Source organism: Bubalus kerabau, chromosome 10 (assembly GCF_029407905.1).
Source record: "Bubalus kerabau isolate K-KA32 ecotype Philippines breed swamp buffalo chromosome 10, PCC_UOA_SB_1v2, whole genome shotgun sequence".
Taxonomy (NCBI): Eukaryota; Metazoa; Chordata; class Mammalia; order Artiodactyla; family Bovidae; genus Bubalus; species Bubalus kerabau.
The window spans coordinates 84897350-84921570 of record NC_073633.1 but is presented as its reverse complement, the minus strand read 5'-3'; the positions used below and the strand labels follow the sequence as shown (position 1 = coordinate 84921570).

The following is a 24221-nucleotide window of genomic DNA, read 5'->3' as shown; positions in this document are numbered from 1 at the left end:
TGATTCATAATTTAAGTATAACACGTATAAATAAAATGTATACTGCTGCTAAGTCACTTCAGTCGTGTCCGACTCTGTGTGACCCCATAGACAGCAGCCCACCAGGCTCCCCCATCCCTGGGATTCTCCAGGCAAGAACACTGGAGTGGGCTGCCATTTCCTTCTCCAATGCAGGAAAGTGAAAAGTGAAAGTGAAGTCGCTCAGTCGTGTCCGACTCTTAGCGACCCCATGGACTGCAGCCTACCAGGCTCCTCCGTCCATGGGATTTTCCAGGCAAGAGTACTGGAGTGGGGTGCCATTGTATAACAACTACTAATAAAGCTACTACAACATTTGTATACTATATGTGAAGTGGCATAACAGCAGCTAGAGTGTGATAACTTGAGATATATAATATAAATTCTAAAGTAACCACAAAAAACAAATAAAGTATTATAGGTAACAAGACAATAAAGGATATAAAATAGTATCATAAAAAATACTTAATCCAAAGGAAGATGGGATACATTAATGTACAAAACTTAATTGCTTCCTTATATACTGGTGGGCTTTCCTGGTGGCTCATCTGGTAAAGAATGCACCTGCAATGTGGGAGACCTGGGTTTGATCCCTGGCTTGGGAAGATCCCTTGCAGAAGAGAATGGCAATCCATTCCAGTATTCTTGCCTGGAAAATCCCATGGACAGAGGAGCCTGGCAGACTATAGCCCATGGGGTTGCAAAGAGTGAGACATGACTGAGCGACTATTACTCACTCACTCACACCAGCAATGAACAATTAGAATTTGAAATTAGAAACACAACACCATTTATACTGCCACTGAAAGAGAAAGGGAGAGAAATACTTAGGTATAAATACTTAGGATCTATATGAGGAAACTATAACACTCTGATGACATAACTCAAAGCAGATCTAAATAAATGGAGAGACATTCCATGGATAGGAAGACCCAATATTCTCAATATTCTTCCTCAAATCCCCATAAGTTGCCTTATGGATAAGGACAAATTGATAATAAAGCTTATAAAGAGAGGCAAAAGACCCATAGTAGTCCACACAATACAGAAGAAAAACAAAACCAGAGGACTGAAACGACCTGACTTCAAGACTTACTGTAAAGGTACAGTAATCTAGGTAGTGTGCCATCAGTGAAAGAACAGATAACTAGACCAATGGAAAAGAAGAGAGAGCTTATAAACAGACTCACACATAGTTAACTGAATTTTGACAAAGGAGCAAAAGGCAATTCAATGTAGAAGGATCATCTTTTCAACAAACGGTGCTAGAACAAACACCCACATTTAAAAAAATGAATTTAGACACTTAGCTTACACCCTTTACAAAAATTAGCTCAAAGTGGATGATAGAACTAAATATAAAATACAAAGTCAGAGAACTCTGGAAGGTAAAATAATACAGGAGAAAAGCTAGGTGACTTTGAGCTTGGCAATGAGTTTCTGGATATAACAGCAAAAGCGCTCTCCATGAAAGAAAAAATTGTCAAGCTGGACTTCACTCAAATTGAAAATTTCTGCTTAGCAAAAGACACTGTTAAGAGAATGAAATGGCTTGTCTGACCGAGACAAAAACTTTACAAAACGCTTAGTGATAAAGGATTCATATCCAAAATACACAAGGGACTCAAACAACTTTTAAACAATCTGATTTAAAAATGGGTAAAAGATTTGAATAGACATCTTACCAAATAAGACATACGAGTGACAAATAAATATTTATTTAAAAGATGCTCAACCTCATATGTCATTAGAGAATTGAAAATTAAAACAATAATGAGATATCACGGTACATCTATTAGAATGGATAAGATGCAAAGCTCTGACATTATCAAATGCTGGCAAGCATGTGAAGCAACAGGAACTCTATTTCATTGCTGGTAGAAATGCAAAAAGGTATAGCCACTCTGGAATAGTTTGTCAGTTTTTTACAGAACTTAACACACATCATCCTGTGATCTAACCATTATACTCCTGGGAATTTATCCATGAAAAAAAAAAAACAATAAAACAGCATACCTCTGATTTGTGGCCAAGTGTTCATAGTAGCTTTAATTATAATATCCATAAACTGGAAAAGAACCCCAAATATCCATCACTAGGTGACTGGATAAGTAAATTGTGTTATATGAATACAATGGAATGCTACTTAAAATGAGTAAAATAGTGATACATGCAACATCACGGATAAATCTCAAAATAATTAAGCTGAGTGAAAAAGCCAGACCAAAAGAGTTTACCCTAAATGATTCTGTTTATATAAAACTCTAGAAAATGCAAACTATAGTGACAAAAACAGATGAGTGGTTTGCTTGAAAAGGGTAAGGTGGGGAAGGATGAGAGAAATGGATTAAAACAGCCACAGAGAAACTTTTGGGGATGATGGATACGTTCATTATCCTGACTGTGGCGATGACTTCATGGGTGTATACATATGTTAAATCTTATTGAATTGCATTAAAGATGTGCTGCCTACTGTCGATTATGATTCAATAGAGCTGTTAAAAATTTTTAACACTCCCATTTGTAGTCTCGTTTGACTCTCTACTCACAGTAATTCCTTCCTGTTGTGCTTTCTCCACAATAGCCAGTTGTTTCAAATATAAAGAAATACTTCCTCATTCACCACTAAATAAAAAAATATTTAATGAAAACCTAATGTATGTTAAGTCAGTGGACCAGGCGCTTGAAGGGGATACAATTGGACAATACAGGGATAGATGTCAGGTGACAAGGGATAAGCAACACCAATGGTGATAAAGTGTAGTTCATGTTGCCAGACTACAAAAAACCTCAGAGAATAATTAAACGGGAAGGTAAATTTTAGATCACAAAGAGCTCTTCCAGAAAGTCTTAAAAAAAAAAAAAAGATAAGGTTAATATGTCAGAATTTCACAAATACAGAAGTCAAACACACGTTCTTAAAGTTAAATTCTTTTAGACTCGTCTCATTTATTAAATTGCAATATAATAAATCCCAAGGAAAGGACATAATATTAGGGTGGAGCTAATTCTAAACAGTGGATTACAGAAACATTTTTCTCATCGTATGTCCTTTGTGTGAAAATCAAGGAAACAATATAGGCCCGGTATCATCTAATTGAACTATTTCTCCTGAGTTTATAGACTTCAGTTGATTGTACTAAAATTTATCAACTTTGGCACGCTCCCCTTAAGGGTCAGGAATCTCTGGCTGTTATGCCTCAAGTGGAATAAGTCTCCTGGAGAAATTCTTTTGCTACCACAACTATTTCAGTGCGGTTCTAAGTGGTGAGTCCCAAGGCTTGCCAAATTCCTCTGGTTTGATCCCATCTGGATGAACCCAAACTAGAGCAAAATAGCACCTTCTACTTCCTGCTCATATTCGGTTATAATATTCCTCCAAACTCATGTCTACTTTTAAGAAACTGCCAGGCTAAGGCTTTTAACCTAACATATGACAGTGGATAGGAACATGCACAAGGAATATCCATTCTGCTCTCTACCACTCCTGAACTTTCACTTTCTCCTTACTGAAAAAGCAATTTAAAAAAGCATCTACACTTCTATGTATCTAATCACAGTTATGGACCACATTACATGGATTTGTAAGGACCTAAGCAATGAAGGGTTCCATATGGAGGAAAGCAAATAGTGTCTCTTTCTAGTTGCACTTAATTTCTCTCAAATCTAAGCCAAAGCTCTTTATCCCAAGCCCTCTCTTTATTAAAGAAGCAAAATTCTTTCTGTCTAGTTTCTCAAGGTCCTTCCATCCACTTCAAACTTAAGTGCATTCCAGTCAGCCAACGACATCAATGCAACCCAAGAGGCCCTCAACTGAAATTCCCCTGAATCACTCCTTCTGAAGCTTCCAAACCTTCCTTTGTTGCTTCCGGCCTTTGCTAATTCAGTCTTAGCTTTTGTTTCCTAACTCATTCCTCCTCTCCATGCCATAGGGTCCAACAAGAACAACAATAAAAACATAGATTTACTTCCTTTTAACATAATGATCTTGGACCCCTTTGTGTTGAACATAACTTCAGCCTATTCTCCAAACAGGTACGCATAATTTCACATCAAAGCTGTTCATCACACAGATCTCTGAGTTTCAGGATAACAGTAAATATTTCAAGCTTCTCAAAAATATGAATATAACATTCCATATAGCTTATATTCTAGATTTATACCCTAGTGTTTATCTAAATGAAAACCAGGGGCCAAACCCAAGGATGCTCCAGATGTCTTCCTAAGTTAAGTTCAACTTGCACAAAAATTTTTGGACAAGATACACTGCAGCTAAGTACAGATGAAAGCCATAAAGAAAAGGGAAATACATGAATCACTGTCATGGTATAAATAACTTTCAGGAATTCATTTCCAGACAACGCACCCTATTCATATTTTAATGCTAAATTTAGGAGCATATTGAAGAAGTGATGCTCAGACTAGCCAATTATAAAATACCTATTTTAATAAATTATTATTTACATATATGATACAACATTTCCCTATGATAGGTAGAGTTTTATAATAATTTGTTGAACACATGTATAACAGGCACATTATATAGATCAGATAATGCAATATTCATAATAACTCTAAACTATTACTGCTGCTGCTAAGTCACTTCAGTCGAGTCCGACTCTGTGCGACCCCATAGACAGCTTCCCATATTACAGAAGAAGAAACAGAGTCCCTAAAAACTTATTACTTGCCCAATTTACCCTCTGCCCTTTCTAGGAGGATGCACTCCCTGGCTATTGAAGGACTTATTACTGGTCTAGTGATTTGGAAAATTCCTGACACATGGAGTCTGGAGTAGTATAATGGAAAAATACTTGTGAGCCTAAGCTCTGGCAAGTATGTGACCTTGGCCTAATCCTGTTCCTTTTGTAGGCTTCTTCTCATCTAGGAAATGAAGTTTGGGTAGTTAGCATCTAAGGGACCTTCCAGCACTAATGCTTTATCAAACTATAACTCTATGAATTATAGACAACACAAAAATGTGGACTGGATGAAAGGATGAATGAGAAAAGGGTTAACTGGGCATAAGAAACAATATCATCAAGTAAGTCCAGGACTGAGAAAAAGACATAGAACTGAAAGAAAATGGCTTTGTAATATTGATATTATATTCCCAACATGAATGGAAAGAGTTTACATAGTTCCTACAAAGCTAAACAGAATCCTATCACCAAAGGATTTTATCAAATAGACTCACCTATTTAAATTTAACATACCTAACATTTAAATTCGGAGAAGGCAATGGCACCTCACTCCAGTACTCTTGCCTGGAAAACCCCATGGACGGAGGAGCTTGGTGGGCTGCAGTCCATGGGGTCGCAAAGAGTCGGACACGACTGAGCAACTTCCCTTTCACTTTTCACTTTCATGCATTGGAGAAGGAAATGGCAACCCACTCCAGTGTTCTTGCCTGGAGAATCCCAGGGACGGGGGAGCCTGGTGGGCTGCCGTCTATGGGGTCGCACAGAGTCGGACACGACTGAAGCGACTTAGCTTAGCAGCAACATTTAAATTCCTTGAAATAAAATACAAAAATCATACAAATACAGACACATTTTTAGTTTTGCTTTTTACCCTAGCTTCTGAAAACTGTGTAAAGTTCTTCTTATATAACCATAGTGTGGATTGGTTCTGCCAAGTAGGAGGCAAGATAGTTGATGGCATTTCCAGAGTGGCAGAGAACAATCCATTGGACCTAAAGAAGCTCTCCTTATCAGCAAAAGATGACTGTGAGGTGGTTTTGCTGTGTTTTGCTTTCAATATTCAGGCCAGGAAGGTCAGTCTGTGCATGCTGAAATGATTTAAAACCTTCATGACTTCTTATATTCAGCCAAGATTCTTCAAGCAGATTTCCTGACTCTTGCTCAGTTTTCTAAAATGATGAGAACCAAGTGTCTCTTTGCTCATTCGCCATCACTAAGAGCCAGCATGAGGTGTATGCAGACAAGCTCAGTGGGAAAACACCAAAAGCCAGAGGTGAAAGAGCACCAAAGCTAGCCACCCCCACAACTGGGGCTGGATGGACAGCGACCAGCCAAGAGCTCTCTGGGCCTTGGGAGACCTAATGGCTTGGGATACACTGTCAGAGATGAGAAGGGGTCAAATTTCTAGGCTTGTAAGCTCTGGCTATCCAACTCAAGCTCTCCTGATAGATAAATATGTTTTATGTGGAAAAAAGGCAAAAAAAAGAAGAAGATGGGCAGAGAACCTGAGACAAACCAAACCTTCCATAGGATGTTCGCAGACAAAAAGCCTGAGGAATGCAGAGGGAGGAAAAATCTCCCCCAAAGAGAGGAGAGGAAAAAATTAAAGCCATCAGTTCTGACATTTGCCAAAGAAGGAGCGTGAGAACACTCTTCAAACTGCCTATAAACCAGGTAAAAGTGACCGTGGATTCTGACAGAGTCCACATACCCTGACAACGCCCCACTGCCAAGGCCACCACCTCTGGGCCTCCACTGACATGACCGTGGATTCTGACCAAGTCCACACACCCTGACAACGCCCCACTGCCAAGGCCACCACCTCTGGGCCTCCACTGGCAACTGCAGCTGCTTCCCAAAGCCCAGAAAGCAGCAGGCAGAATACAGTGACGGCTGGAAGGAGGGGATTAGGCGAGAAGTTGGCATACATAGAAGTATAGCCCAAATGCACAAATATGAAGGGAGAGACACAATTTTCCTGTGTGGTTTGTGTGTGTGGTGTGGGGGTAGCTCAAAATAAGAGTGAGCCAAAGTTCTGGCCTTGATTGCCTGGAGGCTTTGGCAGTCTCAGCTTTTCTCATGCGGGCCAGGAAATGGGAGCTTTCAGCTGTCTGCTTCAATGTTCTCAATGTCACCATTTTCGTGTTCGGCCTCTGGCTCGTTTGCATTTTTTTCTTCTTTTGGGGATTAGCACATGCGTGTAGACAAAATCCATTTTGGTTATTCAAGACTCTGTCATTTCCGCCCAAACCTTATTTGTCAACTAAGGACTTCAAGAAGTCCTGACAGTATAATACAAACTATAGAGTAAGATGATCTGCAAGGGGCCTTAAGACCATCTAATACACTCTGATTTTACAGATGGGGAAACGAAGAGTACCTAAGGAAAGCAGGGTGACCTGCTGAAATCATACTAATATTCAGAGAGCAGCAAAAGTCAGGACAAATATCCAGTTCTCCCATTCCATCCAGTCAGTGCCCTCCCTGTCCACAAATATCGGTGTTCCTTTAGGACTCCATCTCAGACAAAATACTAATCTTCCCCCACCAAACCTTTTTATTTAAAAAAATTTTTTTCAAGCCCTTTTTAAAAGAGAACTTGATAAGAACTGTGATATATTCTCTCTGTTTACTTATTTTAAAATTGCATGTAAGTTTTGTAAGTAACTATCCAAAATGTTACATCTTAAGGAAAAGAGACTTGGAGACATATAACTAACTGCACTCAGAAAAAAGACTAACCTAAAACCAAGCAGAATATCTTTAGTTCTTTGTTTTAGGAGATGGATCCAAAAAATATAAACAAATGGGACCTAATTAAAATTAGAAGCTTTCATACTGCAATGGAAGCCATATATAAAACAAAAAGAGAACCTACTTAATAGGAGAAAATATTAGCAAATAATATGACTGATAAGAGGTTTCATATATACATATATATACTTATATTTGTATATATAATATTCAACATATATATCCATATGTGGAGATATATATATCCAGCATATATAAACAGCTCATACAACTCAACATTATAAAACACCCCATACGATCCAATTAAAAAATGGGCAGAAGAACGGAATTGACATTTTTTCCAAAGAGGACATGCAGATGGCCAACAGGCACATGAAAAGATGGGTCAGTTTCCTAATCAACAGGGAAATGCAAATCAAAAACAAAATGAGTTGTTACCTCATACCTGTAAGAATGGCCATCATCAAAAAGAACACAAGTAACGAAAGTTGGCAAGGATACGGAGAAATGGGACCTTCTATTGGTGGGAATCTGAACTGTTGTAGCCATAGTGGAAAACGCTATGGAGGTTCTAAAAAAAACTAAAAACAGAATTATCATATGACCCAGTAATTCCACTCCTAAGTATATATCTGGGGGAAAAAAAAAAACACTAATTCAAAAAGATACATGCGCCTCAATGTTCACAGTAGCATTATTTACAACTGCCAAGACATGGAAGCAACCTAACTATCCATCAACAAGTGAGTGGATAAAGAAGATGTGGTATGCATATATATACACACACAAACAAATGCACACACATATATAATATATAGTAGAATTTTTCCCTTCTTGCCAAAACAAATAATTTCTGATGTTGAGAAAAATCACATTCTCAGAAAAAAGTAACCAACCTTTAAAGGCTTTAAAGGTTCTGATTTTGAAAAGGAGCTTGTGAGTGTGGAGGGATGGGTGGAAATATGGCCCCTTGGCATCCACAGGGAATTAGTTCCGGGACATCCCGTGCAGACACCGAAATCCTCGAATGTTCAAGTCCCTTATATAAAATGGCTCAGTACAGTTGGCCCTCCATATCCACAAGTTCCACATCTGCGGATATGCAGGGCCCACTGAATATCAGTTTACAAGTACATAACAAAGCAGTCTATCGTCTTTTCTCAGATTTGTTTTTGAGAAAAAAATTTTTGTTCAGTACTATGGAAACCATGTTAAAATGACATTAAAACATAAAAACAAAAATGCCTCCCTTTGCTGCATCTACTGTAAGAATGAAGTCAATTCTCAACAGACTGTCGACATTCCAGAAAATGTCCACATCACCCTGAACACAGATGGTAACCATCACCACATGGTTACTGTGAAGGGCCCCAGAGGCACCCTGCAGAGGGGCTTCAGTCACGTCAGTGTAGACCTCAGTTGCCCTTGGAGGGAAAAGCGGCTCTGGGTTGGCAAATAGTGGGAAACACGAAGAACTGGCTGTAGTTGGCACCATCTGTAGTTTTATACAGGACACCAACAAGGGCATTACAGGGGTTGTTATGGTCGTTAAGGTGACGCATGCACGTGCCCACCTCCCAGTTGACATCCTTATTCAGAAGAGGTCAGTTACAGCGGGGGGAAGAAGGGAGAGGGGATGAATTGAGAGAGTAGCACTCAAATACATACATTACCATATCAAAATAGATAGCCAGTGGGAAGTTGCTGTATGACACAAGGAGCTCAATCAGGTGTTCTGTAATAACCTAGAGGGGTGGGATGAAGTAGGGGGTAAGAAGGAGGTTTAAGAGGGAGGGGACATATATATACCTATGGCTGATTCACCTTGTTGTATGGCAGAAACCAACGTAACACTGGAAAGCAATTATCCTCCAACTAAAAATATTAAAAAAAAATTTTTTTAAAGAGGTCTCTTGTTGATCTCTACAATGTCCTGGGTGGAAAAGAAACATGGAAAAAATATCCACAGGGTATCTCAAGTCTAGAAATATGAGTTAATTCTTGAAGGAAACTATATTGAACTTATGTCAAATTCAGCTGCTTTGATTTAGCAAGTCACAAAGGTTAAAACCAGCCTTCCTGGGCAGCTCAGCTGGTAAAGAATCCACCTGCAATGCAGGAGGCTTCAGTTCAATTCCTGGGTTAGGAAGATCCCTTGTAGAGGGGACAGGCTACCTACTCCAGCATTCTTGGATTTCTCTGGCGGCTCAGGTGGTAAAGAGTCTGCCCACAGTGTGGGAGACCCAAGTTCAATCCCTGGGTTAAGAAGATCCCGTGGAGAAGGAAACGGCAACCCATTCCAGTATTCTTGCCTGGAGAGAATTCCATGGACAGAGGAGCCTGGCAGGCTACAGTCCATAGGGTCGCAAAGAGTTGAACACAACTGAGCAGCTTCACTTTCACTTTTTTCATGATTTCTAAGACCTATCTGTGATATTTTAAAGATGTAATAAATGCCCTCTATTTTGGGGGCTGGGGGGCTAGAGACTTCAATAACTAGCTAAATTAGCTAACTTTCCTTCCTTCTGTCTATTTAATAGATATCCTAGTGCTTATTCTACTTGAGGTTTTAACTTAGGGAAATTTTTCAGTAAGAGAGTTCCTTATCTAGGCCACTAATTCTAGGAGTGGATTTGTCTTCTTGAAATTGAGACAACCCAGGTTGCACGAATGGGTCTACTCTCTCTGGCACTGTGAAGACTGCCTCCTCAAAGGGACTGGGCTTGGATTTTGGTACAGTGATGGGGGTGACCATTGCCTGCTTTGCTTAGGACAGTCCAGGTTTATTCCCATTGTCCCAGAGTAATTATTAGTATTGCCCTTTCACTCTCCCAAGTATCCAGTTTGGACAGTAAGTTATATGGTTTTGACAATGTCTTGCATGAGTACTGCTAGCATTCTGCTTCTTCCCACTGTGTGGACAGGTCTAAAAGAAGCCATGCTGGGTTTTGTTTACAAAGTAATATTTCTCCAAATTCTTCTCCTTAAAGAAAGCCGATCATGGAAGAAAAGTCCTCCTGATCTCCTGGTGTCTATATCTACTTTTCCTTTCTTGACAGCTCTATACGACAGCAACCATTCTTGACACCTCTATACGACAGCACGGGCTACTTGTTCTCTTGTTACTCACCTAGTTCAGAATTTGAACTACAAGGTGTCACTTAAACCAACTATCTCAAATTGGTTGGAATATAACCTATTGATCAAGGGCTACAAATTAACCAGACTGGGTTAACCGCTAGGCTAATAAAACACTAGGCAAAAGCTAGCACATAGATTTACCCCATCATCAGAAATGGGGGCAACTCAGTAAGACAAGAGCCTTTTTTGAAAAAGTATTAAATCTCCATGTGAGCATGGCAGGGGGTATGAAAAGGAATGGAAAAGAAGCACCATAAATTCTGAATAGTGAACCTTGAAACTGACACGCATTTGGCTTTGCATACCCCAGTGGCAGAGAAACCTCAGCAGTTATCCAGTGCTTTTAGAGAATAGGGTAAAATTATAAGAACATTTTTATGAGTTGTGGCTGGCAAGCCCTAGCCTGTTAAAACTCTTTAAAAACCAATGCCTTGGTGGAGGTAACATTTACTGTTTACTGTAGCTCTGGTTGTTAGGGGTTACTGCTAAGGTCCCAGTTTTCCATGACATCAGCAGCATTCCAAGGGAAGTGTGTGTCAGTGACTTTCAGTAATGACTCCCTTTTCCAAATGTTCAAAGCTTCTGCCAAGCGCCCTACACCTGCACACCAGCTGAGTCGGAGGAAAAGGAAAAGCAAGATGGATTAAGTGGGATTTTTGTCTGGGTTCCTTAATGAGACTAAAGACATTCTTCCTTCAGTGTTTGGTTTAGTGTGATAAATGGATGCCAAGCCCTTTAGGAGTAACATGACTCATCCTTAACTTTTCCTAAACCAATTTGACTATCTCTCAAGACTTCTCGCTATCATATTCTGAATTAGTCTTTCGAGACTTTTCTTCTCGTGGGAGAAGTGTAGGGCTTAGTGAGAAGATCACCACGGCATGCCAGCGCTCTGGGAGGGATTCCGAAGGAGGCATCTGCTACTCCCCAGATTAGCAGAAAACAGAAGCAGCGAAGTGACATTACTGTGTAGCTGCTGTAAGGAGCACCTGGCTTTCAACATTTTAAGCCAGATGTGCCCTCTCAAGGCAGCAGCAGACCTCACTCCAGAGTCTGTCCTCAGCAAAATGAGGATCTGGTTAACTTCATCCAAGGGTACCTACTGCCCACTCAAGAGGCTTGTGACTAGGTACTGTGGCCAATACTAATTGTGTACTTACTTATATAAGATAGACTTTCTTTCCAAAAGGCATTTTTTTGACATGAAACTCATCGGTATTCATGACAACCCTGAGAGGTGGCAAAATATTAGTTCAGGTGTGAGAAAGTGGGGGATGGGGTTGAGGAGAATCAAGTCCTTTTGCCAAGAGCAAGGCAGTAGGAGATCCCCCAGAGGCCCGGCCCCACACCTTTACCCCTATAGTAACTGGCTCCTTTCCAGGCTGGCTCCAGTCTGCCCAGGCTAACCTGCTCTTTTGTCCCAGTCAAAGAGCTTGTGAAAAACACAATTTGTTGTTAATGAGGCAAAGCTTGAAGCTAGCAAAGAAAAAACTAAGAACAACCATGTATAAAGACACAGAGGAATGTCTTAAGTGTTGTGATAAGAATGATTTATGCATTCAGCATCTACTTCTATGAATGACACAAGATAGGAGATTCAATCCTTCCATATGTCAGTTTCCTCACCCATAAAAGCTATATCATGAAAAAATACCACAGATGTTTGGAAATTTTAATCATTAATATTTTAAACTGCATAGAGTTCTTCAAGGGAGAATCTCTGAAATGCGAAAAAGCACAACTGAGCAACTAAGCACACACACAGCCCTCTTTTATGGTATATAGCACAGTTCTAGAAGAAATTCCTTTACCTACTGTATATTTGTCCTTAGAAAACAGGAATCAATTCAAATGCTTTCAAGCGATTCTTAAAAGCGCCTACAACTTAATAAAGTAAAATCATCTTCATCTTTGCAGAAACAATGAGGATTATTTTTTTAAGCAGTAGGGGTAGCTTAGGGCAGCCACAGATAACATACTAACAAAAATGACTGTGCCTCATATTTTCTCTTAGATGTCCTCAACAAGTGTTCAAACATGAAAAAATAGTAAAGGAATCATTCTCACTCAACCATAGATTGCCTATGAAGATTGGAAAACACAAGTTTGGGCTCAATTCCTAAACTGAACTATAAAAGTCTGTCCAGTATAACCTCACCCTGAGTCCTGAGCCTGTTTCCTTGAATGATTTTTAAAGAGGGAATTTTACGATTATGACTTGTTAGCAAGAGATTGAGCTGTTATCCATAAGAACACAAGTCCTTTTCAATTAACTTTCTGGTAGACAGTTATCCCTGAGCAGTTACCCCTGAAACTAAATTTCACAAATCATTCTCATAAATAAACAAATACACAAATTAGGAAGAGGGGGTGCTGGCACAGGGTATACCTAAAATGCTTAGATTCTAAGAAAAAAGAATTGGAAAAGAAAAGTTTCTTTTCTTCCTGAAGATAAAAGATTTAATGAGTGACTAATTCCCCTCAGTAAAATTCCTTTGGTACTTGCCCTACTCTGAGCCACACTAATTTTGCCAGGAGACTTTTCTGTTAAAAGATGTTGTTTTACAATGTTAAGCTACACACAAAAGCCATGTAACAAAACAGCAAAATATGCTTTTGATTTTGTTATGTTACCAACCTATACTTACCCAGAAACTCTAACTGCCAAGTGTCTTTTATCTAACACAGTCTGCGTCTTTCACCAGCCTCCCTTCCCCACATGAAGTATCAACGTCATTAAGAGTGGAAAACTGTGGGAATAAAAACCTTAGCCCTGGAAAAAAGTACGAAATGGGAATCTGCCTCCAGCTCTGCAGATTTTCAAACTTGTCCTGGCCTCTGGGGTCTGGAAGCTCAACTTCTGTGCCCAGAATATGGCTGGATGAGGAAGGCAGTCTCAAATCACACCCTGAGGGCTACGAACAGAACACACACTCCATACAGACCTCTAAAGAGGTTCAAGGGCTTGCGGGACAGGGGAAGCCTTTCTCATTGGCCCTTGGTGATGTCATGCCCATGTCTCCAGGGCCCAGGAAATGCACCATGACTAATGGAGCGCCTCACTTGTGAATACACATTCCATCTCAGAGGAGCAACAGCAGGCAGGGTTTCAAGGCAACTAAGACCCAGTTAGAGAATGCCAGTCCGCGTGCACACAGAGAGCCTTCAGTCGTCCCAAAATAGATTCTTATTCACTGCCTTGGAAAACCCCACAACGGCCTGTATCCCTGTGGCAGGAGAGTGGTCCTAAACCTGAGCTGTTTTGCCTCTTTAAAGAAAAAAATTTTTTAATAAGTTTATTTTTGGCTGTGCTGGGTCTTTGTTGCTGCGTGGGCTTTTCTCTAGTTGCATGGGCTTCTCATTGTCTTATTGCAGAGCAGGGGTACTAGAGCTCACGGGCTTCCGTAGTTGCGGTTCCCAGGTTCTAGAGCGCAGGATCAGTGGTTGTGGCACATGGACTTAGTTGCTCCACGGCATGTGGGAACTTCCTGGACCAGGAATCAAACCCACGTCCTCTGCATTGGCAGGCAGATTCTTTACCACTGAGCCACCGGAGAAGCCACTGTTTTGTCTTATAAGTTACTCTCTTTAAGGAAAGAAAAATGATAACTGTAATACAGCACACATCCTTCCAGATTTCTATCGACAAACTTTCTCTGTAAAGCACCAGATAATACAAATAGCCATATGGTCTCTGTTGAAACACTCATTTCTGCTCCAGCAGTGCAAAAACAGCCATGAAACTGAAACTGTTAGCCGCTCAGTTGTGTCCAGCTCTGCAACCCCATGAACTGTAGCCTGCCAGACTCCTCTGTCCATGGGATTTCCCAGGCAAGAACACTGGAGTGGGCTGCCATTTCCTTCTCCAGGTGATCTTCCCAACCCAAGGATCAAACCCAGGTCTCCGGCATTGTAGGCAGATTCTTTATCATCTGAGCCACCAGGGAAGCCATAGACAAGACCTAAATGAATAAGCATGACTGGGTTGCAGTAACACTTGATTCACAAAAACAAGCAGCAGGCTGTATCAGCACTCTGGCCGTAGTTTGCCGGCCTCTGTATTAAACAGTGAACCACTCATTCCTCTACCATAGTCCCAGGCCAAAGTATTCTCGAATAAGTGTGCAGCTACAGGAAAGGATGTGAAGGAGTTCCCACAATCTACCAGTGCAAGAAGAATCCAAAGATAGTTTAGAGAGAGGCAATCTGGCCCTTAGTTTCAGAAAGCAGGCTCTGAAGTCAAATGACTAGGTTACGAAGGCTGACTTTACTACTGCATTTAAGACCTTGGACAAGGTACTTTGTTCCTCTGAGCTTTGGTTTCTTCATCTGTAAAGTTAGGTTCCAAACTGTTCTTACTCAATAGGGTTAATATGAAAACTTCAGTGAGATGATACATGAGGAAAGTTCAGCCTGGTGCCTAGGATACTGGAGTGCTCAATTATTATCTTCCACTATTGCTAGATTGTTTTCTAGGCAACCATAATGACTACCCTTGACTGCAGTAGGTCAAAGTGAAGAGGCAGACTACCAACTATGTTGGCACAGAGAACTTCTATCTAATTACATTAATATTTATTAATACTATCATCTTTAGTAGCTGCACAGAATTTCACAGGGAATGTATCATAACTGAACCAAATTTCAATTGTTCAACATCCATTTATGGTCTGTTTGCCATTATAAACAATAGTATGATAAACATCCTTAAACATGTACCTGTGAATACTTGTTTGAATTCTGTTCCTAGGGGGAAAAGATTTGTACATTTTAAAGAACTTGAAATTATTCTGAAAGTTGGCTCTGGAGGAAGACTATACCAATCCCAGGAAAGCAAGGCTTTCCTGGTGGCACAGTGGTAAAGAATCCACCTGCCAATACAGGAGACTTGGGTTCACTCCTTGGGTTGGGAAGGTTCCCTGGGAAAGGAAATGGCAACCACTCCAGCATTCCTGCCTGGAAATTGCCATGGACAGAGGAGCCTGGTGGGGTACAGCCCATGGGGTCGCAAAAGAAGCAGACACAACTGAGTGACTAAACAACAATTTCCATCAGCACTGCAAGAGCCGATCTGTTTGCTAACATTCTTGACAACACTATAACTACTTTGTTTCAACACTGGAAAAACTAAGACCCAGAGAGGTTAAAGGACTTGCTCGATTTTAATGAAAAAAGCTTAATGTTTCCTTTGGCCTGCAATTTTATAAAATTTTCATAATTATTCTGATAATAGACAATCTTCCCAGAACCCATATAATTAATTATTATTATTAAATAATGCCATTTTATGGTTGAGAGAGCTGGAGCCTAGAAGTTGACAAAGTAGCCAAAGTTCTCCAGATAAGGCAAAGGATACAGAAGAAAAGGGTCAAAATAGAAATAAACTTCATCCTACAATTGGGTCACACCTACAATACCACAACAACTCAGGCAAAATTTAGTTTAAAATCAGAAAACCATTCTCAGAAACTAATTTAATTTCCCTGTATTTTGGCAAATAGCTAATCCAAAGACCTTTTGTTTCTCTTTGCTGTTAAACTAATTAAGCCTATAAAACCAAATGTCCTTTTTTTCCCAGAGGAAAAACTTAAAACCCCCGAGCTTTTGACAAGACAGTCACAGATCTAGACATTTGTTAAGGCTGTTTTATTCACTCTACCTATTATCTTGCTTTTTTCTTAACACTTATCACAATTTGAAACATATTACTTGTTTGTAAAAACTAAGTTCCATGAGGGCAGGAACTTGTTCACTAGTCTGAGTCCTGTTTACTGTCTTTTCAGTACCTAGAATAGTATGTGGCGCACAGCAAATAACTGATATTTACTGGATGTATCAATGCCATCTATGCATTTCCCTGGCTGTACAACCTCCAAGGCAAAAAGGCTTTGGCATTATTATATTAATAAGAGCTGTCCTTATTCCTTGTTTACAACACTGCACATAAAACAGCGTCCTAACGGAGAAGAGGAGTTCCTCACCAGTTGAGTTCCTAGCCAACGATATCCCAATCCAATCCCCACTATCAATTACACCGTGCCACAGTGCTGGCATCCCATCATCTCACAACCTTAGCTTCTCACCTACAGGAGGCTGCTACTGCTACCACACACACCTGTGTGCACTGGTTTTACTTATTTGGTTTATCTGTCTCCCAAAGAGCCTTCTTAGTGGGTCAGTAGTTCGACTGAAGTTCTAAAGACTAGTGTATCACTGGTTCATTGTTTTATTTAAAGATGCAATGAACATGGTAGTTGACTACCCAAAATCCACTGTCTCAAATGACTGATCCAGCCCTATGTGGTTCAATATGGCATCCACTAGCCATATGTGGTTAAATTTAAAATAATTTTTAACATTCAGTTCCGCAGTTGCATTAGTGTTCGTTGCTCAAGAACTGCCACGTGTGGTTAGTGGCTACTGTACCGAACAGCACAAATACAAAACATTGCCATCACTACAGAAAGTTCTGTTGGACGGCATCGAGCCTAGTCAAACATGGTAATACCATTCTCCTTGCCTGAAACTGATTTCCAAATGGGCATGTAACAGAATTCTGGTCAATAAAACATATGGGGAAGTGTGTCAAGAGGCTTTTGGGGAAGGCTTCCTTATTCCTAAAAAAGGTGCACAAGAGTCTCTCTGCTGTCTTTGGATAATGTTGGTTTAAAATGTGATAGAAATGTTATAGCCATCTGAACATGAGGAGAGTCAATCTAGCAGCAGAGCCTCCCCACTAAAAGGCAAAGTAGAGGCATGGATGGAATAGGAGTTCTTAATGAAATCAATGAGCTGCTGAATTGTTGCCAACTCTATATTCTCAACATGTGAGATAACAAGATGATAAATTCCCTTTTGTTAAGTCATTTGGAGTAGAAGTTTTGTAACTTACAGCCAAATGCAACCTAATGATAGAGTTTTACTTGTATTTTTTTATTACTTTCTCATAAAAAGTTTCTGATCAATCAGTGTAGTACTAAAAATCTACAAGGACTTTCCACTTTGATGTAGGTCCCAAAGTTCAGCTATAACAACGCAAAAGAATATCATCTGTCACAGATGTGAACATCTTAGTTTCCTTCTCCCTCTGTTCTTAACTCTATTGATTCTATCACTTTGATATTCTATCAAATAACACAGAATTTAACGCAAAACTAAAATTTCAACTCAGAATGTTTCTTAACCAATTTTGACTTTTAACTAATACATTTTAGATGCTATTTTAGAATTTTCTCTATGTTTGGGCAAGTTACATTTAAGCCAGACTACAAATAGGTCACCCAGTTTATAGACAGGAAAAGTGTCCTATTTATAACATAAAATCAACATGGAATCATAATTTTTATAAATGATACAAGATCAAGATTTTTTAAAACATGGCTTATGCAAAAAGTATATTAACTGGTTCATTCAAATGGCATATGAACTGGCTCATTTAAATGGCTGGGCTTCATTTTATAGAATAAGGTGAATGGGAGCCTTTGAGATCTCATATTTAGAATCTTCAATCACGCTTAAGATAACTTAAGGCTCTGCCAAAAATTTCCTCCATTGGCAAAAAAGTAACTAAATATGAGGATTATCCTCCTCATAACAAATTTTCATGTGTATGCTTGTAAGTATTACTTGTTTGGCTTAGTTTTCATTTTAATGGAATGTAGCCACTCCCAAAGCATCAAAATCATTCACTGAAATTTGGACACACTGGATAAGTGGGAAAGATTCTGTAACAAGAGATGGGAAATAAGAACATTTAATTTAATCAATGAAACACTGACAAGCAGCACAAGTCTATAACATTAAGAAATAAGAACAAATATTATAATATCAAGAAATAAGAACAAAAATGTAAACTCCATGAGGGCAGCACCTATGTGAATCTTGTTCCCCATTATAACCCTAAATCCAGCACAGTCCTGAGGTTCTGGTATGTGCTGCAGTATCTTAGACTGAGCAAATGGACTGTCCAGAGGAAAAGCCAAAAGACAAATGTGTATAACCAAAGCAATATTCAACGTGGCTGCACTTGCTGGTGTGTTTGGGACTGCATGGAGAGAAAACTACTAGTAATGTGAAGTGTCTTTATTTGCAAAATCAGTGGTACAAGCAGAATTACATGTCCTCTCTCCAATCTGTAGTATCTTGCTTAAAAAAAAAAAAATGATGTTTGGCAAAACTAATACAATATTGTAAAGTTTAAACATGAAATAAAATTAAAAAAAAAAATGAAACTACCTCCTTAAAAGACTTGAATTTTCTTTTTCTTCATTAATTAAAATATCACTAAAGAAAAAAAATAGGTGTTAGAGTAAAAAATTGTTAGTCACTCAGTCGTGTCCAACTCCTTGCAACCTTGTGGACTGTAGCCCACCAGTCTCTTCTGTCCATGGAATTCTCCAGGCAATAATACTGGAGTGTGTTTCCATTTTCTTCTCCAAGGAATCTTCCTGACCCAGGGATCAAAACCTAGGCCTCCTGCATTGCAGGCAGGTTCTTTACCATCTGAACCACCAGGGAAGTCCACAATAGAGTCAAACACACAGGCATTCCAGTACATTTGAACATGTATACTAAATAATTTTATTTGTTTTAAATTTAACCATGTCTCAGCTTCTCAGCAGTAAAAGGAGAAGGTGGAGCAGGTAATTTACTAACTTAAAATTCTTTAGATCACTCACAAATATGCAAAATATATTCTTTCATTATTTAAAACAGAATCATCTTCATCAAAATTTAAAACTTGTGCTCTGCAAAAGACCAGGTTAAGAGGATGAAAAAACAATTAACAGTCTGGTAGAAAACATCTGTAAACCACATATCCAACAAAGGATTTGTATGCAGACTATGGAAAGGATTCTCAAAATTCAACATTAAAACATCAAACAGTTCAATTAGAAAATAAGCAAAAAGATACGCAGAGACACTCCAGCAAAGAAGATGCACAAATGGCAAGTAAGCACATGAGAAGATGTTCAATAGCATTAGCTATTAGAAAAACATAAATTAAAAACATAATGAGGGACGTCCCTGGCAGCTAAGTAGTTAAAACTCTGCACTTTCAATGCATGGGGCATGGATTCAATTCCTAGTCAGGGAGCTGGGATCCCTCATGCCACACAGTTTGGCCAAAAAAAATATCAAACAATGAAATATAACTATACACCTATCAAAATAGCTAAAATTAAAATTTGTGATAACACCAATTGCTTAAGAGGACATGAATAACTAGAAGACTCATACACTGCTGGCAGGAATGCAAAATGGAATAGCCACTCTGGAAATAGTTTGACAATACCTTTTAAAACTAAAAATGGATTTATCAAATAACCCAGATAAATACTCTTAGCCATATATCTTAAGAGAAAATAAAGGTTACATTTGGAAAATTGTACATGAATGTTCATAGCAGCTTTATTCATAATAGCCCCCAAATAGAAACTAGCCAAATACCCTTAAAAGGGTAAACAGTTAAACTACAGTACATCCATACCACAGAATAATACTGAGCAATAAAAAAGAATGAATTACATATCCACACAGCAATGTGGATGAACCTTAATGAAACCTTACTGAGCGAAAAAAGTCAATCTCAGAATGGTACATGTGGAAGTTCCAGTTATATAACATTTGTGACATAATCTAATTACAGATGTGGAGAGCAGGTTAGTGGTTGCCAGAGATGAGGGACTTGGGGATGGCATGGGTGTGGCTGTAGAGACCTTTATGGTAACGGTACAGTATTCTGATGGTGGTTAAACAAAGCTACACATGTGATTAAATGCAAAATTATATGTATGCACACACACAAATGAGTGCATATATAACATCTGTGAAAAATAAGTTCAGTGGATTTTACTGATTCAAGTTTCCTGGTTTTGATATTGACTAGAGTCATGCAAAATGCTGACTCTGGGGGAGGCTGGGTGAAGGGCACATGAGATTTCCCTGGACATTTCTTTGCATTTTCCTGTGAATCTATAATTATTTCAAAATAAAAAGTTTTTACAAAATCATCTTAAAACAAATAATTCAGATTTAAGAGTGTTCTAGCCCTCTGAAGAAAATTATGTGATTTTAAGTCCCTAAGTTCCATTGTTTTTAAACCTTTACATGACTCCTCCACTGGATGAAAGCCAAGTGAAAGTTGCTCAGTCACGTCCGATTCTTTGCAACCCCATAGACTATACAGCCCATGGAATTCTCCAGGCCAGAACACTGGAATGGGTAGCCAGCCTTTCCCTTCTCCAGGGGATTCCCAACCCAGGGACTGAACCCAGGTCTCCCGCATTGCGGGCAGATTCTTTACCAGCTGAGCCACAAGGGAAGCCCCAAAATGGGTAGCCTATCCCTTCTCCAGTGGATCTTCCTGAAACAGGAATCTATTCATTTTTAAATCATACAATATTTTCTCTGTTCTCAAACTAAAAAAAAAAAAAAATTTCTGGGTAAATATTTCCTGGTTTTCAACCAGAATAACTGTGGAACTGAAATACACAGAAAAAGAAAATCTCAGATACAACCCAAAACTAACACAGGACTGCCTTATTTAGAAAGCAGTTGGAATGTTTGTATCTCCAAGTTGGAAAGAATTTAGGGTTCTAAGTTCTTAGAAGTTAGGGTTCTAATAACTCCAGTTTAAATTTCCACCAACAGAAGTATCCTTTCTGTAATATCTCTGACTGATCCAACCTTTGTTTAAACAGATACAGTGACAGAGCAATGGATTCTTATTGTTTTACCTGCCCACCACATTCTTTTCAAACACAAGCACCCCTTTTTATTCTGTGGTGAACTGCTTTGTCCCAATTGTGGTTCTGCCAAGAGCCAAATTTCTCCCATACTCTGATTCAGTCCAGAGAAGATAGCTGACCACACTGAGCAACCTGACCCTGTGTGTGCCAAGTCGCTTCAGTCATGTCCGACTCTTTGCAATGCTATGGACTATATAGCCTGCCAGGCTCCTGTCTGTGGGATTCTCCAGGCAAGAATACTGAAGTGGGTTGCCACATCCTCCTCCAGGGGATCTTCCCAACTCAGGAATCAAACCTGCGTCTCTTATGTCTCCTGCATTGGCAGGCAGGTTCTTTACCACTAGCACCACCTGGGAAGCCCTCCTGTCCCTTAGCACTGGTTGGTTTGCCCAGAGTTGGACATCTGGCCGAAGCTGGACCAGAGCCTTTCCGCAAGATTCTTCTCAAATGTGATAGAGAAAGAGAGCTTCTCTGCAGTGTTGTGAAATGTGAAACTCAGGCACTCAGCAACCATGTTTCACATGATGCACATGAGAGAGAGTCTGCAGAGGAAAAAAAAAAAAAATGAAGCCAATACTCAGAGAGAGCAAGTGATGGGAGAAACAGAAATAAGACCCACTGCATCTGAGTCCTTGGTTCTAGTTTTTCTGAGACCCAGTGGGATGTCTGCCTTTCCCACAGTCCTTTGGCTGGTCAGTCCTTCCCTTGTTCACATGAGATAGTCATAGTATTTTTCTAATAATTTTCTCTTTCTACCAAGCGAATGCAAGACAAATTTCTGCTGCATGCAACCAAAAGAATCCTAATAAAAAATAAGAGGTCCATAACCTCACAATGCAGCCTGTTAACAGCTCTGTTGGAATGTTCTTCCTCAAGTTAAAATCCAATAAGACCTCCTTGACATGCTAACCCTTGTCCTACATCTATACCAAGTCTCATCTCTTTTCCAAATATTCAAAGATCATGATCACAAAACCTGTTGTGGAAAATTGTTACTTTTTGACTGCAGAGCATGCTTCCCTATATCAATAACAGAATCCCAATTCTTTGTGGGAAATCACCTCTCCCCTACTGAATGTAGCCTGGTAGGACTGTGAGTCAAGGTATCCTGCCTTCCTTTAGCCAAAGAGTGAGCACATGACCCAAGTTAGAATCCCTAGTTTTGAATCTTCACAAAAGTGCTGAAGGTTGCTGAGGACTGATGGCTCTGGCAATGAAGCCCTGAGGAACATGACCACCAGGGTAACTGAGACCCTCTGCTGAGACCCCATTTTTTGGTAACCTGATTCTTCTATTTTCTCTGAGTCTATAAATTCCTTGACCCTCTTCCAATGAGGTATATTATTGTTAAAGTTACCTAGTTTATGCAATCAAAGACTCTTAACTGAAACATACCCACCCCTCAAGTTCTCTTTTTACATTATGTAACTGAGCACCACAGAATTGATGCTTTTGAATTGTGTTTGAGAAGACTCTTGGGAGTCCCTTGGACAGCAAGGAGATCAAACCAGTCAGTGCTAAAGGAAATCAATCCTGAATAGATATTGGAAGGACTGATGCTGAAGCTCCAATACTTCGGCCACCTAATGCGAAGAGCGAGCTCACTGGGAAAAACCCTGATGCTGGGAATGATTGAGAGCAAGAGGAGAAAGGGGAGACAGAGGATGGTTGGGTGGCATCTCTGACTCAATGGATATGAATCTGAGCAAACTCCAGAAGATAGTGAAGGACAGGGAAGCCTGGTGTACTGCAGTTCATGGGGTCACAATGAGTCAGACATGACAGAGACTAAACAACAAGCCCAGTTTGTTAAAATGTATTATTTTATGTGACGACTTCCAATCTCTAACCTGAATGATTCCCTCCTAAGTAAACTCATTTATCAAAAAATTTCTGAACAGTCAAAAAACAGGAGGCCTGGTCGTAGCAGAGATAGAATAATATTTCCATCTTTGGGCCAGACACATGCTTATGGAAATATCGTTCATGTAAAATTCCCTGTCACAAGTGTACGAGAATGACGGTAGAGTTTGAGTTTATAGGGAATTAAAATTTTAGGTCTTCTTCATACTAATTTCTATAAAATTAAATATTTTCTGCCCTGAATTATATAGTTGACTTTTAAAAACCTGAGTAACATTTCAGCTTGTTGGGATTATATAGTTCATTCTAGCCTAGTCTACAAAGGTTTACTATTGCCAGTGTTCTGACATGATTGTCACCGACTTTAGGAAAGAAAGCAAATAGAACTGAGCTTTATTCTCTTGCAATGCGAACCTATCCTGATCTAACAAAGGAATGAACTAAGAATAGTCCTATTATCAACTTTACTAAAGGAATATAAAAACTTTGTATTTGAATATTTCAGTTATATTAAAAAATAAGCTAAGTGAGTGCCGAAGAATTGGTGCTTTTGTAATGTGGTGCTGGAGAAGACTCTCGAGAGTCCTTGGGACTCAAGGATATCAAATCAGTCAATCCTAAAGGAAATTAGTCTTGAATATCCATTGGAAGGACTGATGCTGAAGCTGTAGTACTTTGGCCACCTGATGTGAACAGCTGACACATTGAAAAAGACCCTGATGCTGGGAAAGATTGAAGGCAAGAGGAGAAGAGAGCAATAGAGGATGAGATGGTTGAATGGCATCACCGACACAATGGACATGAGTTTGGGCGAGCTCCAGGAGAGAGTGAAGAACAGGCAAGCTTGGCCTGCTGCAGTCCATGGGGTCGCAAAGAGATGGACATAACTTGGTGACTCAACAACAACAACAAATGCATATTAAAGGACCTCTAGGCCACTGATACCCTTTTTCCTAAGTGATGAAGAAAAACAATTAGGAAAACAGAAATA

At 39.5% G+C, this 24221-nt stretch overlaps 1 protein-coding gene across 11 annotated transcripts in view; it reads right to left on the bottom strand.

Annotated features, from left to right (window-relative positions):
* The window catches only part of RAD51B (RAD51 paralog B), a 618412-nt gene that overhangs the window by 334072 nt on the left and 260119 nt on the right, over positions 1-24221 (bottom strand). For 8 of the 11 annotated variants that reach the window (XR_008699624.1, XR_008699625.1, XM_055538418.1 and 5 more), the window contains exon 8: positions 9149-9220. The exons of 2 other annotated variants lie outside the window; for them this stretch is intronic. Coding sequence is in view for 6 of the 9 variants with exons in the window: in XM_055538418.1 (XP_055394393.1) it covers positions 9149-9220 (72 nt within the window). In the remaining 3 variants the exon portion in view is untranslated. Of the gene's footprint in view, positions 1-9143; positions 9221-24221 lie in introns of all 11 variants that reach the window. One more of the 11 variants, XR_008699626.1, reaches the window with a different exon arrangement.